The 16,814-nt window shown below is 40.2% G+C and overlaps 1 protein-coding gene across 12 annotated transcripts in view; it reads right to left on the bottom strand.

The window, feature by feature from the left end:
- celf6 (CUGBP Elav-like family member 6) overlaps positions 1–16,814 on the bottom strand; it is a 149,544-nt gene that overhangs the window by 49,801 nt on the left and 82,929 nt on the right. For all 12 annotated transcript variants that reach the window (XR_010094323.1, XR_010094331.1, XR_010094332.1 and 9 more), the window contains exon 3: positions 7,142–7,190. Coding sequence is in view for 1 of the 12 variants with exons in the window: in XM_063478766.1 (XP_063334836.1) it covers positions 7,142–7,190 (49 nt within the window). In the remaining 11 variants the exon portion in view is untranslated. The remainder of the gene's footprint in view (positions 1–7,141; positions 7,191–16,814) is intronic.

Below are 16,814 nucleotides of genomic sequence, written 5' to 3'. Positions count from 1 at the left end.
GGGGCTGCACGGCGCTAAACCGTTAATGAGCTAACCGTGCTAACACGTTGACGCCATGCAGCCCCATGCATGGGGTGATCCGCGCTAACTCGCTAATGGAGGTTTGCCGCGTTAATGTGGTTATGGCGTTAACGTCATTTTAACGAGATTAACGCGGACAGCACTAATATATATATATATATATATATATATATATATATATATATATACATATACATATATATATATATATATATATATATATATATATATATATATATATATATATATATAAAAATAATGTGTGTGTGTGTGTGTGTATGTGTGTGTGTATTACCTTGCCTGTGACATAGATCCAGTAATGTTGCTACCCAAGCCTTCCTCTTAATGTGAGTGAGAGATACATAACTGAAGCCCATGTTGACGTGGATGTTTGGGCCATTAAGGAACCAAGATATACTGATAAAAAGTAGACTACTGGAAGAACGCAAACATGTACAAGGACTGTCAATATGGACTTGATAGAATGCTAGCATGCCAGGTGATCCAATGAAACAGGTTATAAGGAACACATGTGGGAACAACGAATGAGCAGAGAATAAACACTGACACTTAAAATACCAAGAAACACTTGGAAGCTCAGTGTAACAATATCATTCGATGAATGTTAATATCAGAGCTGGAGATCCAGAGGCTACAATGCAGTGGGAACAACAGACAGCTTAGTAGAAGAGAGCAGTGGAAGTGAACTAGATGATGCCCAGCCCCTTGCAATGACAGATGCATCTACTGAGCTGAGGATGAAGATCATTGCAGAATTCAAAGCTATCAACTCAACCTCAAATTATCCACCCAACTAAGAGTACAACACCCCTGTCTCACTAACAAAGTCCCATCAGAGGAGATGCTTGCAGATGTGAATACTGCCCTATGTACCATCTCCACTACCAGTATCAATGAAACCAATGGAGCTCATATATTCCTCTCCCACGGTAATCCTAGGAGCACTTGGAGCACTTACATCAAGGATGTATGTAGGAGAAAGCAACCATAGAGAAATAAAAAAAAGGCTGCATGCCAAAATCAGGAAAGGCTGGAAGAATGTTAGAGGGTTAACTGAGGTGCAGAAAGCCACCATGAGTGACAGATCCTTAATGAAAAAAGAGGTACCACACGATTCTATAACGGAGGCTCTAGAAACTACCAAACAAAGGCTCAAAGTCCACTAGACGGAAGAGATTCACCAGAAAAGAAGAGGCCAAGAGAATAAATGACCTGTTCTCCAAAGAGCCATCCAGGGTGTATTCTCAGCTATAAGGGAATAACATAACAAGTGTAGACCCACCCACCAGTACTGTTGAAACTGTATAAGCAATACAGAAAGAAAATCTGTGTGAAAGAGATGGCACACAACACTAACACCAAGTGGCTGGTGGATCTAAGAGCAGACTTAAGAGCACACCACAACAACCTGCCAGAACAAGAGCCAGTCCACATAACAAAGAATCCTGATCCAAATGATCCCAACAAGGGCATGATACCATCAAACTGGCCATTTAATTGTCTCTGTACAATTTGGAAGCTCCGCATTGACCAGGCTGAGTTGGCACATGAGTCAACTGGCCACCCACCAAAGTTTGCTGCCCCCCACGTCCACGGATAAAACTGTTTTGAATAAATGTGATGGCGAATGATTATTTTTGTTTTGTACCTGTAAATAGTTGGTTTTGAAAAAAATGAAGGTATCTGTGTGGTATTTGAAATTTCAAAAATCTTATTTCCAGTGAAAGGACTACTGACCTAACTGCTTGATAATATTTGTTTACCATATTATTTACAAGTATTTGATCCATATCAGGTTGCAGAATTGGGCTGGTGCCAATCCCTGGACAGATCACTGGTGCATCTCATGGGCAACATAGAGACAGGCAACAGTTCACAATCTTACAATATATAATTGTTACTTGTCTTTCCTGATTAAGTTTGCTGTTAAAGTTAACTCCATTCTAGGAAAGTGAATCTTAAGCTACTTTTGCTCAGCTCTGCTGAGAATCATTACAGCGATGGTTGGGACTTCCAGTCAAGGAAATTAACTACGTACATAATTAACTATGTACATAATTATCTTCTTTCTGTCTCTTTGCCATATTCTTCAAGTAACCTATATTTGACAACAGCATAATAAAACTGGAAATTCTGTTTTTGGTGTGCCACCCCAATGTTTTTGGGGACCCCTATAAGGCCACCCGTATGAAAGGAATTCTGGAGGAGCTCCTGCCTGGATTGACTACAGGAAAGCCTACGACACAATCCCCATACATGGATACTTTAGAGCTTGGGACTGTACAAGGCTAATGCACTAATAACATTCATCAGGACCTTAATGGAACTGTGGAAGACAATACTGGAGGCTAACACTAGAGCAATTGCACAAGTTATCATTAAGTATGAATACAGATATAGATTCAGGAGTGGAGTAAACATAACCCAAATCCGGTACATGACCCATGCTTTACACCAGAAGTGAGACAGTCATCAACTCACTGATGCACCTCACCAGGCAGGATCAGTGATATATGGACACACCTGAAGCCCATACATTTCTCTTAAATAACTTTAGGACATAATAATCTTTAAGGTAAGGTTATGTTAGACTAGATGTAATTTCCTGTATTATTATATTGCAAGAAATGTAAATATTTAATGTGTGAATATCAATATGTGAATAATATTCTGATTGTACATTAAGATTTTTGTCAGACTTCTAATCAGCAGAAAAATTTGGGGTTTGGGGATTTTGCATAAAGGGATATACATAAAGTATTAATATATAGAATGTAAACAACCTGAAAATGCTTCATTTCACCTTTCACATTTCAATGTTGATAATGTGTATGGAAAAAATGTCTTTCTGAGGTTTTGTTTGATGGGATTTGATCATATTTCCATGTCAGCATTAGGGCTAAATGTATTTAGTTGTTTTTTGTTTTGTTTTGGTTTGTTTTTTTTTTAAACATGCCTATCTTAAGATTAACTTGGACCAAATCTAACAGCCTAAGCACAGCCCAATTTTCAGAAACCATAAAAACATCCATGGATATCTGGTACTTAATGGGAAAAACTCAAAAATAAATTGAACAGCCAAAAATAGCAATCCCACATGAGGCTTGAATTTCTCCTCTTTGGGCATATTTCTTTATTTAACAACATAATATTCTGAAATGGTACTCTCCACATTGGAAAACGATGCTAAATGGATACCCGGTATGTCACAAATGTCATAACAAACATTTCTAACCAAGCATCAGTGTCTGTTGAGATAGGGAATATGCATGCGTTTACTTCAAAGGCCTCATTCTATTTCTGACACGTTTCATTCCTACCCGGTTACCAGACATAGTTAGACTCCATTCCAGAGCAAAATAATGTGGAACCACACACTAAACCTCTCTGCTGTTGGTCCCTATTTGATGTGTACAAGTGGATTATCCAGTATAGTGAGGTACTAAATGGAATAATCAGGGGAGAACAAACATCTAAATTGTCAGCATATCAGGCATGATGGTACATGATACAGGCTTTGTATTTCTGAACACATTACTTATGCCACTGGAGCTGTCACATCTATTTAACTGATGGGGGTAGGGGGGGTAGCTTTAAACGCCGTTATGCATGATCAAAAAATAACACAGAACAATCAAGAAAACCTGAGAGAAATTAACTGTATACAGTATCCTAAAAGCTAGGCCATTCAGTCGGTGCCTTGAAACCTTAAATTAAAACAGAATAACTGACTTTGATGGAAATCCCACATATTAACTGCTAACAGGAATCTTTTTTTTTGGCACAGTTCTTTCCAGAGGCACAGGGGGATCTTTTGGGTTCATTTGCATGTAAAGTGGTGCATGTTCCGTCTGTGGGTATGAGGTGCCTCCAGACACCCCCTCCCTTGTAGCCCGCCCGACTGAGTCAGTGAGCAGCCCTCACTCTTCCCTACCTGCTGGGCTGGGGCACGACAGCGCAGCACAAAACATCTTAAGGTCCTGTCAATCTCTCCACTGGCCAACTGAGGACAGCCTTCTGAAGAGCAGCAGGTTGGCAAGGACAAACACAACCCATTCACAAAGACTCCCCTCAGCCAGACAGACAAAAGGCATGGACAAGATATTAAAAAGGTTCACATAGGGTTGCTGAGTATTAAGTGCAGGGGTGGAAATTATTCTGACACTGTATAAGTTTCCAATATGAGAAAAGTATGGAGAGCTAAGATGTGTAGACAAATGTACTGAGTGGCACATTGTGAAAAAGTCGATGTTGATGGATGTTGATGGAGGTTGCTGGGCATTTCAAGAGAGTGTTGAAACCATCTTATCAGAGTTAATAAAAGGAGAGGGTGTCGCTGGATGACCCATCATCTTTCTTCTCATCAGTGTGGTCTCCAGTCTCACAGCAGTGGCTAGAGGAGTGGGACCTGGCTCGAAGATTGTGTTTAGATAATGGCCATCTCCAATCATAGATAATCTGGCCCCATCTTTTCTTCACAGACACAGCAGCAGACAAGGTCAGGGGGAAAAAGATTCCTGGCGAGGCAAGGCGGAGATAGGGATGGGGCGGCTCTGAGATGATTTACTGCTGAGATTCACTCAGCTGCCTCCATCACCCTCCGTTAACTTTCTCATCCTGTCGTCTCTTCCCCTCTTGCTCTTTTTGTCTTCCATCTCTCACTCTCTTGCATTTCTCTGTGGGCCTTGTACTGAATCCCCATTTCTGTATCACTTGCTTCTTCTCCTACTTTGCTCTGTTTTGCCAATGGTAGGTGGACAAAGAAAGGGTAAAGTGGTTATACGGAAAGATCTATTGTAGAGATGCATTTTTCATTTTGGATTTTAAGTAAATTTTCTTGGGTTTCAAGTGCCTTTTCCTCCAATGACCACAGACCAATTGACAAAAAAACAAATAAACAAAAAAACAGGGTGCCGAGTACATTCAAAGTACACTGAGTAAATTTTAAATTTGTGGAGACATAGTTGTCATAAGAGACAGATTAAAAGGCAGCTAAGCTCCCCTACAATGCTAAGTTCTTTCTTGAAAATCTAAGGAAAATATAAAGTAAGGCATGAGCCATTGTAATAGACAGCCAGAGAATGTGCTCTGTGATCCACAGCGGTAGCCTATTGGCACTATGGTGTGGTGCTGTGGCCCCCTACCAGCCATTTTTTGAGCACTGATTTTTATTTCTCCTCCTGACACTCCCATATCCCCAGGGAGAGGACGTCTCTCAGGGACACTGTGCACAAAAGAAGTGCTACCAGAGTCTCCAAATGGAGTAATGGGCCCTAATGTCTGCACAGGCACGTAATCGAGACCCTTCCACAAGTTCCCATGACAGATAATTGCTGATGTCTTGGTAGTGATAAATGTGACTCCATTCTAGAGGTGCAAATGTCCTGGTTCAGCCCTGGATTTGACAGTCTAAAGGCCCCACTGGGATTGGTGTACCTGACTGGTCCTGAGCCTTCCACAGATGACTCCCTCGCTACTTTCTCACTTTTAGTCAGCCCTAGCAGGGCTGTCTATTTTCCTTTAACCACAAGCCTTCATAGTAAATCTCATTTCATTGTCAGCCATGACTGTGGTTTACTTCCCTGGCCTGTCTGCTGACTTCCTGTTGCCATTAACGCTCAATATCTCTGTTGGGGCCTGTCTGCTCAGTCTTATTTCATTCTGTGCTGTGTCCTATCCTGTCCTCCTATATAGAAAGTTCATCTGACAGACTAGCAGGGGCAGCGTAAAAGCCCTCTGTATTTCATTCAGACTACCTGTTCATCTCCCTTCTCTTTCTGCAGAGAAAAGGGTAGTAATTGATATTGGGACCCATCCATCTTCCCCTCTTAAGCCGAGAGATCCAATTTATCTTGGTAAGAATGCCGATTGGCTCTCTCCCAGGCCTTGTCGGTCAGACTTTTCCTGTTTTTAGATGGCCGTTAATTAAAGTGCTGCCATGACAAAAATAAGATCTGCATTGGGGGGGGGGGGGGGGGGGGGGGGTGTATGGCAATTGAAATAGCCCATCAGACTAACACTTGACCACATAAATCAGCAAAGTGACTCAGTCTAATCTGACCTAGGCAGTCTAAATCACCACTCTGAAATGAAAGCACAGGGCTGACACAGACCTGTTCGGTTAGATCAAATTCAGCCCACATAAATCTTTTTTTTAACTTAATCTGCATTATTCTCAGTGATGTTAGTCAAAAGTGACTTTAGAATGATCTAGTCAATCACCATGAAAGTAAAATTAGCGATGATAGGAAGCTGTGCAAAAGAATCTGCACAATGTTAAAGCAGAATGTGATGTTCTGATATCACAATTCGTTAATTCATACCACAATTCATACCTTTTTGTACTAAGCAAAAGACATATCCATTGAGTTCTACTGAAATGCTCACATCACATAATGGAAATCATTGAAAATTACTTAATTTAACTTTACATGGTTCCATTTATCAGTGCTATTATATGCTATTAACGAGGCAGATAAATTGATAGGAATATAGACAAGTAAAAAGACAGGTTAGTGAATAGGTAGGTAGATAAGTCTATCTGAGGTAATGCAGAGTTTTCATAGAGTGATAGAAGGTGTTACTATCAACTACTTTAGTCACGCTCTTATTTTAGGATAAAACACATTATGGTTATACCACAAATGTTCCAAACGTCTTAGATCATGATACCTCAAAATGTTATTCGGTCGTAGTGCTGAGCCAGTTGACATGTTTTTAAGTTCTGACTCATCTATGTATGTTTGGATGATATTTTCCTCTTAATATTGACTTTAAAATCAGGAATAAAGATTATTCCCTCCCTATTCTTTTCTATTTTCTCAATATTTTATTTCGTTCCATGTCTTTCTATCTTGTCTTTGAACTGCTCCCAGTGACTATAAACATGAGAAAGCCCCTCTGCTGGCACAGACGGGAAGTCAATAGAAGCAAGTGACCTATATTACAGGCTAGTCTACTAACTCCTGGTATTTTCTCAAGTGAGAGCAGACTATTAGGGATTACATGAGTGCTATTTCAGTGTATTTGTGTTTTTACATGTGTGTGTTTTCTAATGGGGGGGTGGGGGTGCAACAGAGACCAAGAGAAGGTTAATTACCTCCTCGTCCTTCGCTGTCAGCAGGTTTCACCTGGATGGGCCGGTTCATCTGGAGAGAAAGGGAAAGAAGTAGATGGAGAGAAAGAAAGAGTGAGAAGAAAAGGGAAATCCCACGTTAGCTGGAAACCATATAAGGTGCAAGATGTTGCAATGTTCCTGGTGTTAATGTCCTGAGTTTGTCCTCCTCTGTTAGATAAACACAAAAATCAAATGGTGAAGATGGCATAAAAAGAGATAAATCTGTCCAGTACTCCATGCCAGCATGTTTAATTAATCCAGGGCACTGCCTCTGGAGATGCCTGAATTCCCCTCACAGTTCAGCAGAATTAGCACTTTTCAATGACGGAGCCACACTGGGTGTCAGATGGCACTTGGAGATTAATGCCATTACATCAGCCACTCCCAGCCCCACCGGGAGAGGTCCTTTCTGGCTGGCCCTTGCTCTTCCTGTCCCCTCCTGGCTCCAGACTCCCAGTCACCAGCTATATCCTGCTCATTCCTGACCCTCAGCAATCCCTCTTTTCTGCCTTCATCCCCTCCTCCCCTTTCGCATCTCTACCCAGGAGGCCTTTTGTGACTTACAACCAATATGCTACTGGTCTGGTCAGCCAACTCCACCCTTCCCAAGCACCCTCCTTGTGCTAGAGCCTCTGAACGGCATAGCTATGAGCTTCTGAAAGGTTAACAGTAAGGAATTCATTTCATAGTGTGGTGAAAGTAAACATTGCCAAGCTAACAAGGGAAAAAAAAAAATATATATATATATATATATATATATATATATATACATATTAAAAGCTGCCTGCCATGAATAAAAACTCCCCAGGTTTTTTTCTCCCTGGAGTTTGAATACTAATACAGAAAAGCACTTGATCTAGTTTTACAGATCTCTAAAATACAAATAACATCCCCCTATTCCTCTGTAAAAAAGGTGAGTGGTTTTAAGCCCTTGAAGACCCTTATTTATTGAGGCTACCTACGCACATAATATTTGGCATTGTATTGTATTTTTATTTTTATTTTTGGTGTTGGGTTTTCAGTTTTTTTTTTTGTTTGTTTTTTGTTTTTTTCCAGAATTCAGTTGGCAGTTAGCCCATCTTTCTAACTAGGCCATGCAGACAGGTCCAACATGAGAGTGCCAGTGAATGGCACAGAGTACTGCCCACTCAGATCAGTCAGCTAGGGCAGGATAGTGGGTGTTGTGGCCCTCAGGCAACACAGCACTTGACAGCAGTTGACATGAGCTCAGACCTTGGTTGAATATAGACTTGGTGGACATGTATAGACAACTGTATACATGGTGACACTCCTGGGACGTAATGTGCTCTCGAAGCAATATGTTGCGACACTGGAACAAAGCTTTGTAAAATGACAGAGGCATCACAAGGCTTGCCCATGGAGCTGTTCACAGATGCACACACAGAGAAAAAAAGAGTGAGGAAAAGACAGAGACCAGAGCAACCAAATAAATATGTTAAGTTGTTGCTAATTGGAGTAACAAAATTTCATATTATATATTCATGGAATATGCGTTCCTCCTGGAGCATAGCCATCCAGCAGATGGCCAGAAATGCAAAGATCAGTTTTTACTCACTGCCCTTATGCTTTGTACTCACTTTTTTCAAGTGTTGGTGTGAGATAATTTGATAAATCACTAAGATAATTTGCACTGCATTTGCAATCTCTTCTGTTGACAAACTCAGTCCCTCAGCATAAATGTTCTCAATACAAAAAACATTATTTTCTTCTTCTTCTAGGCTACATCCATTGTTCTGTGGGAGCCTGGTTCACTGAGACTCTTCAGTGAAGGAATAAATTTGGAATCCTGCAATTTTGTGTGATAGGAGCCCATGTGAGTCCCCGTGATTACATTCACATGTAAATCTTACATAAAGTTCAGGAGAGGTAAAGTATTGATATGCGAGTCTGCTATTGCCAGAAAGTTATTTAGAGTTAAGCTAAGGTGTGGTGTGTACATTTGTAAGTTGTTGGAGGTGAGGTTTTGGGGTTTTTTGAGGGCAGAAATGGTCTCACATAAGAGATTTAGGGTAGCCTGAATTCCCAAGATCTACGCCCAGTGATCAGTCAGCTTCCAGGTCTTAAATGGAAGCGACTGGTCAGGAGGCTTCATTAGTAGCCCCTGAGCCACTGCAGCAACAAGAGTCATTAAGCAGCCCAAAGTACACTTGGGGTTGCTAGGAAACCAAGTGGAGGTGGCCAGAAGGCAGGCAAGGCAAGCTGGCTGTTGGTCTGTAGGCATTTAGCCAACCAATTGGCACGCTTTTCTTTCTTATTATTATTTTTTTTTACTTCATCCAAGGAGGTCACAGTAAGAAAGGAGGGAAAAAAAGAGATTTCTCAACCCCCACCTTCAAGCATGCCCCACTTTCATGTCCCTTTTTAGTGACTGTGACAATGAGTTTTCGAGGGAGTCTGTTGCAACTTCTGCTCCAGCTCCCTGCCAAATTATGGAATTCATTTTTTTTTTTGCCAAACTTTGGGGTTGTGAGTGGTGCTCACTTGCATATGGCTGGAGTTAAGATGTTTGCTTCTCTGAGCTACTTTATAGTGTCCTCTGCATACATTTTCTTGAGGAAAAACAGAATGTTTCCAGCTTGCTACACAGAAATTGTAAAATTCAACTTTACTTTTATCTTCACTCTCTTTCTCTCACATACTGTGACACACATACAGGAGCACAAAAGTCTTGGGGCTCAATAACAGCAGGTGGCTTAGGTGACATTTTAATCCCTTATTACTGAGTGCAGGATTAGCCAACAGATCAAGGCAGAGTTAATTATATGAATTCATCAGAGGCTGGGCGAAGAGGCTGCCTGCTTTCCCCTTGGGCCAAGACCCACCCCCACCCCACCACCCACCTTTTGCGTGCACACACACACACGCGCACACAGACACACTGAGAAAGATGACAAGTGACGTTCTGTATGTCTGAGAAGCTAGCTAGTTCCTTATTAGCATTGCAGTGGCAGGAAGCTAAGATAACACATACAGTGAAGCCTCCAGAGATGCTGTAAGACAAATGATATCTACTACCTTCCCATTGGGCCCTGTGAAATGAACTGCGTAGACTTTCGAGAGGAAGACTACAAGCTTTCATCCTGCAGACATGTGGCTGCTGAGGCTGAAAGGAGTTCAACCACCCCCCGTCTTGCTTTATCTTTGTCTCTCCCTGCCCCTTTGGCCTCCAAAACCAATATGCTTCCCACCACAGCCCCTTAATGGGTTGATCAATGCTGACAAATAGGCAGCTCATGCTGACTTGCCTGGGAACTCACAGCTATGTGCCTGTGTGCTACTGCACTTAGAGAACCCATCTCTCTTTCTCCTCATCTCTCTTTTTTTGTCTTTTTCTGTTACTAACTTTTTTTTCTGTCCATATTTTCCCATTTGTCCATATTTCCTTTCTGTTCATATTTTCTTTATGCATAGAGATTCATTCTTTAAGTTCTAATCTCCAGGAGTGAGTCATACTGTTATGATGAGTAAAAGTCATCTGAAATCGCAAAGGGTTGGACCAAGTATGGAAGAGAGAAACTTGCTTACATTTTTTAACTAAAGGACAGTATATTTCAGAGTGTACACTTGTGTATTTGTGTGTACATTCACTTAAGAATATCTGTCTTTGGCCGGTGTGTCTGATTGATAACAGTGCAGTGGGGGAAAAGACAGACAAGGACACCACTGGCATTTGACCATGTTTCACTATGGTATGTGAATACCACAGCTCACAAAGCAGCCAAGAATAAATTCTATCTATCAGATGCTCTACATACAAATATTGCTCTCTTGTAATAAGTGCTCACACTTGGAATAAGTGCTCACACTTGGAATAGTGTGAACACTTAAACACTTCAGCCATTCTTGAGTCCCCTTGACTGATTCTTTAACTTCTTTCCTGGTTTTTCGTTAACTAACATTACCAAATATTAAGAGGACGTCTGATGAACATCTCATCTGTAAGCTGAAATACTTTATATCAGTTGTTACCTACAACTTAGGCTACTAAACAGCTGGGAAGTATCCAAATGATTAATCGTCCAACTTTGATAAAGACATTCTAATCAGCTACGAAAACTTGACAAACTTAAACATCAACATGATGTAAAACTTTGCGCACCAGACAGAATTAACTACTCAAGTCACAAATTTAATCAATTCCAATTCTTTCTGATGCAGAATGAGTGTTAGTGTTGGCTTAAACTCCCAAAAAACGTCCTTATAATGCAGCTGGTGTAATAAACAAAAAGTTGCTAAACAAAAGGCACTTTGCTGAATCCATAAAATGAAAGGTAATTCCAAACTATAGTTTCATAATGCTGCAATGAAATATTTCCATATTGGGCTTAATTTTAATGATACATTTACAACACCCAGTGGAATCATTGCGTCATATACACATGATGCAAAATGAAACCAGATCCAGGCACACCTGCTCGTTTCGTTCTTCAGTAAGCATCCACGCTTGACAGTTGCTTTGGGTGAATTGGGATATTTATAGGAGAAGGTGTGGTGATGAATCATTACCTCTTCAGTCAGTTACATTACTCATCTCATAACTTTTAAACAGCTGTGCCAATCACGGTGGCACTGATGAAAGTGGCTCACCAAATGAAAGGAAGAGTCCAGACCGAAAAAGAAAAATCTTCTTGTCCAGAAGGTGCAGAGTGGCAACCTTATAATAAATGCAATTCATCTTCATATTCAGGGTGCAAAGCCCAGATGATAAACCTCTATCTGATTTTTTTTTTACCCTTTATAGAGATATCAAATGACGGTTCATTATTTTTTCAATCTGTCATAAAAGCACAGTTGTATTGTAAAAGAGACACTGATCCGTTTTATAACCAACCTGTATATGCAGTGTAAAATGACTTGCATTGTCATTCTGGTTCTTTTCACTTTGTTTGATTTAGAAAATTAACAAAGTTAGACTCATTTAGTTTTGGCTGCTTCTGAATGTTCTAAAAAGCCCACAACTGCCAAAAGTGTGATTGAGCATTGCCCCTTTTAAGCCGTACATAAACGAACAATTTTCCACAAACTCCTGTTTGCATGACTTCTACTAGAAAATTGTGCAAATGTTTTCCTGTCTAAAACAAATAAATTACTTTGTTAACTAAAACAACAATTACACCCATATTTCTGTTCTACTACATTACATTGTTCATCACATCTACAAATCAAGCTCGATTGCGTTTTTAATGTGTTGTAAGTGCGTTAAACAAAAAGAAAAAACTGTAATACACACTGACCTGTTGAAACTGGAATAACTGCATCATTCAGGTATTGTCTCACTGTGACACCGTGGATTTAAAGGAAGGTCTTTAAAGAGGATCAGTGAGAACTTAATGTAGTGTCTTATGACACTTAAGACTGAATGAAGTGTCTTAGTAAGATGTTGGCCAACATGTGCTGCCAAAAAAGATTCACTGTCTTGTCATTGATTCTGCATGTATATGAAAGTCTAATAGAGGGATGGAGCACCTTTATTCCAAAAGATAATTCCTCGTTTGGTTTGTTGATGAGTGCTGTCTGACACGTCAGTCCAAAAAGTAGTTTAATTAGAGATCTGTTGATTGGCAAAGACACAGCACATGATTCATAGATTTTTCATTTTTATCCACCCATTCAGTGAGGTCTCTTTGCCTATTAAAGAAGGTTATGCAAACCTGCAAGGGACCACTTCCATTAGGACAAAATATTTTGTGGTTGGCTTTTTTGGTCTTTTTTTCAGAGGACAAAGACATTCACTCAGAACAGCTTTGTATTGATTTCTAAGCAGGAAATGAGCATAAACCATGCAAGCTAAAAGCTCCACATAGTATAACAGAGGCTGTACCAAGGTTTCAGGGTTTTCCTTAAATATGTCCCCAACATAGTGATTTTTTTGTTCTTGTTTTTGTTTTTACTATTGTTCATGCAACAACTGCATAATGTCAAACCTCACCACACTCAAATGTTACAAATGAATAACAAAATAGAAAAAAATAATATTGACACCGGTTAATTAATTCGTCCTTGCTGTTATTTCATCTCCATTCAAGTCATCAGGGATCATTATCTTGATAAGCCATCCATTGTTTGATGCCTCTCATTATCATTCAGCAGTTTCGCCGTCAGTGAATTCATTGGAGCTGTTGATGCCGTTTACAGCCTTTTAAGCTCAATTAAAGATGCTTAATGCAGACTGACTTTTCTTACAGAACCCACAAAGAGCCATAGGCACTGGTTGAGACAGAGGCTCTTGATTACAAAATGAAATGTACAGATGCTTAGGCCCTGACTTTTGACCATTATTAAGCCGATATATATGACCTGTCTTCTGTCATTAATATTAGTGCCTTTTGAGGTTCAGAGAATTATGGTTAAGTAATCTGTTTCAGTGAGTGGAACTGACATCTCTGTCAACAGTGTGGTTTTGTTTGTTTGTATGTTTTCTGATTGTTTTCAATAGATAATTTTTTCTTCCAATATGTGCTCTGTGGAAGCCCTAATGAAAACTGAAATTACACACAAGACAAAGTGTCTAGCTAAAATTAAATGTCTACATATTTAATAGTTTTTACATTCTCAGTATGCATTATACTAACATTCAAAGTCCTCTTCTTCACCTTGGATTACAAACATTATGTCACTGTAGGCCTCATTTTCAAACCAGATCTTGCACTGGCTGCACTATACCTGCCCAAATTACTGTTTCCATCATGCATCACTCACACGTCAGGACATTCTGTCTGTGTGGAGGGAAAACAGGCCCAGCACAGCAGGAATGATTCCTCTCTTAAATTGGAGTTCACAGTGACCTCCCTGTGAGGCCAGTGAGCCAAGAGAGGTTGGTTCTTCCTTGTGGGTTGGAGGGAGATGGGCTAGAGCTAAAGTGATCACACCCTGCCTGTCTCCCTTGAAAACACATGAAGGAGGGCTGTGTCTGCCTCACTGTGAGGACGAGGGAGAAAGGGTGCTGACAGCTGAGCAGAGGGTTGCTGGCGGTGAAATGTGGCCTATTTTTAGCTTTGAGTCTGAGCTCCTATTTAAAGACTAGGTACTGAGGGTCAGTTTGGGAAGAAAAGGGGGCATCAACGGCAAAAAAGTTTCTTCAATCTAGCTAACACAGTAATCCCTGGTGTTATGCTGCAGTATCTTAGGAAAACATCTTTGTATTTGTGTTTTGTCTCTGTAATCTCTCTCTAGTTCTCCATAATTACCTGGCAATTGATTCTCTCCTGGAGCGAGGTTTTTGCTTTTAATTTATCTCTATGAATCCGGTATTGGCTCTTTGGTCCTGTGAGAGGCCCGGCTGAACATCTGAACCAATCTATACCACACTGCCCTGCTTTGCCTGGTCCAACCCAATCTAGTCTTGGGGACTGTAGCCCAGACAGCATTCATAATAGATCTATTCTCCTTTTCTGTTTTTATGTTTTACCGTATCAAAAGGCCTCCTCTGGAGCAGGGACAGAGGTAGACACAGACAGAAAGTGGATGAGAAATCGAGCTATCACACCATCCTCTGCTCCATAAAGCCACTGTTCTTCCTCTGACTGTAGATGGATTGCTGTGTAGATCACTCCAACCAATGGCCAGTACACTATATTACATTTATTCCTCCACCTTTTTTCCTCTGCCCGTGGATTTAGGGGGGTGGAAAGAAGGACAGGGGGAGTTGGCTAGAGGTGCATCAGAAGGTGGGGAGTGGGGGGAGTGGGGGGTGACAATTCGACACAGTGAGACAAGACTAACAAATTAGTCAAAGTGACAGGGAGTTTTATGAGGTCTGCTCTTGTGAGGCGACTGCTGCTCTCTCCCCTCTCTTTCCCTCTCTCTTTCACTGGGCTGCAGGGACATTACCGGGGCCATATGTGTGTGTGTGTGTGTGTGTGTGTGTGTGTGTGTGTGTGTGTGTGTGTGTGTGTGTGTGTGTGTGTGTGTGTGGTACATACTGGAGCATTTCAAAAGGAAAACAGTAATGAAAAAAAAAATGGTGAATGAGGAGAAACTAGAAACAACAAAGTGTAAGAAAAAGAAAAAGTCAGAAATAACAGACTTCTAAAATACAAAAAAAAATACTTTCTTGCATAAATAAGTAATTGTTAGGCTTTAGAAATGTGACCATTTAAAGTCAAAACTGCAATTTTGCCAGCACATAAAACTAATGTGGTGTCAACATGAGGGAATTTTAATATGTTGGGCTTTTAATCTGTTATTTATAACAAAGAGGGAACTTGTGTTTGTCGAAAATGTAAGAAAAATTGTTCAACTTGTTATTACTGTATCCTTTGCATTGTAAAAATCTCATCAATTATTTTTTTTAATTAACTCAGTGTAATTAGAGAAGTTTGTCAGGTAACTAAATATCCAATGAATTACTTAAGTCATAATTAGGCTATTTAGAGACACTGTTTAATACTGTGTTTCTAAACACTGATTAATTGCTTATACTTCCCAATACGCATTGCATTAATGTGAAACTAACAATATACACAGAAGAGTAAGATAGTGTTTTCTCTGACAAAAATGAAAACAATAACAACCATAATTTTAGCCATAATTATGTAAAGTGCCTTCATTTTCTAGAAATTATAATGATAAATATTTTTTCATAGCTTATTGTGACTTTGAGTTTTAAAAGCCCTGCCAATAAGGTTTGACACAGTTAATAGCATGATTAAAATAAACATAAATCTAAACATTTCTGGATAAAGCTTGTAAATGTCTTCTCTCAGAAATTAGGAACAAGAAGGAGAAGTTTGGTTTCACTCTATGCTTTGCCCATCTTTTAGCGTCTCTTAATTTACCTGAGACTCTAAATTTACCTGACACTGTGACACTACTGATAACAAGATGCTGAGTTATTTTTTCAACAGAAAGACCTATTTGGAACTCCTAATTCAGTCAACATTTGTCTATGCACATGCACAATTGCAAAGCAATACAATCTGATAACAGCACACATACTGCTGCCAGTACAGACTCCAAAGCACGGAAGGTTAAATGCCCTGATTCAAGCACGCAGAGCCAAGGCAAGAATCACAACAATAACCTGGTAGCTTCCCAGGAGCATCTGTCACTCTGCAAGGCCACAGCACAAATGTTTGTGAGCCAGCCTGGGAAAACAGCTAAAGTAGTTCACGGTATAAAGAGGAGCAAGAGAATAATAATAAGTGGAAGGTAATGACACACAATGCATCTGTCAGATTTATGAGTGTATATCCTACTCTGCTCCTCTCGTATACCTGCCGGTTGGCTCTGCACTTGAGGCAACACAGTCCACAATGCTGTTGAAAGAGTCGGCAGTGAGAAATCACAGAGCAGCAGGGAGAATAGTGCCGGACTCTTGCTCTGCTACAACATCCAACAATCAAGCCCCAGAGTGTGCATGGACACAAACATTTCAAAATGGTCTGTGAATTCTTTCAAAATAAAACAAAGGTTTCAACAAACAGGGAGTATCTCCAAAATGTTTGTTTATAGGGAATCCAAAGTTGAGCCAGAGGAGATGTTTCTCTTGTTCTTCATTCAGTCATGCTGAATTTCCAGGTTAGCTTTTGTTTTACTAGTGTGCAGTAAAAAGTTGAACAAGAAAACAGCAATATGAATGATGAGAAGTTCTAAATGATTTGCAGATGTGTGAGAAAGGTTATTGTGAACAAAA

This window comes from Pelmatolapia mariae, linkage group LG1 (assembly GCF_036321145.2).
Source record: "Pelmatolapia mariae isolate MD_Pm_ZW linkage group LG1, Pm_UMD_F_2, whole genome shotgun sequence".
Lineage (NCBI taxonomy): Eukaryota > Metazoa > Chordata > Actinopteri > Cichliformes > Cichlidae > Pelmatolapia > Pelmatolapia mariae.
Note: the sequence above shows the minus strand (reverse complement) of the source record. Positions and strands in the feature narration are given on the sequence as shown.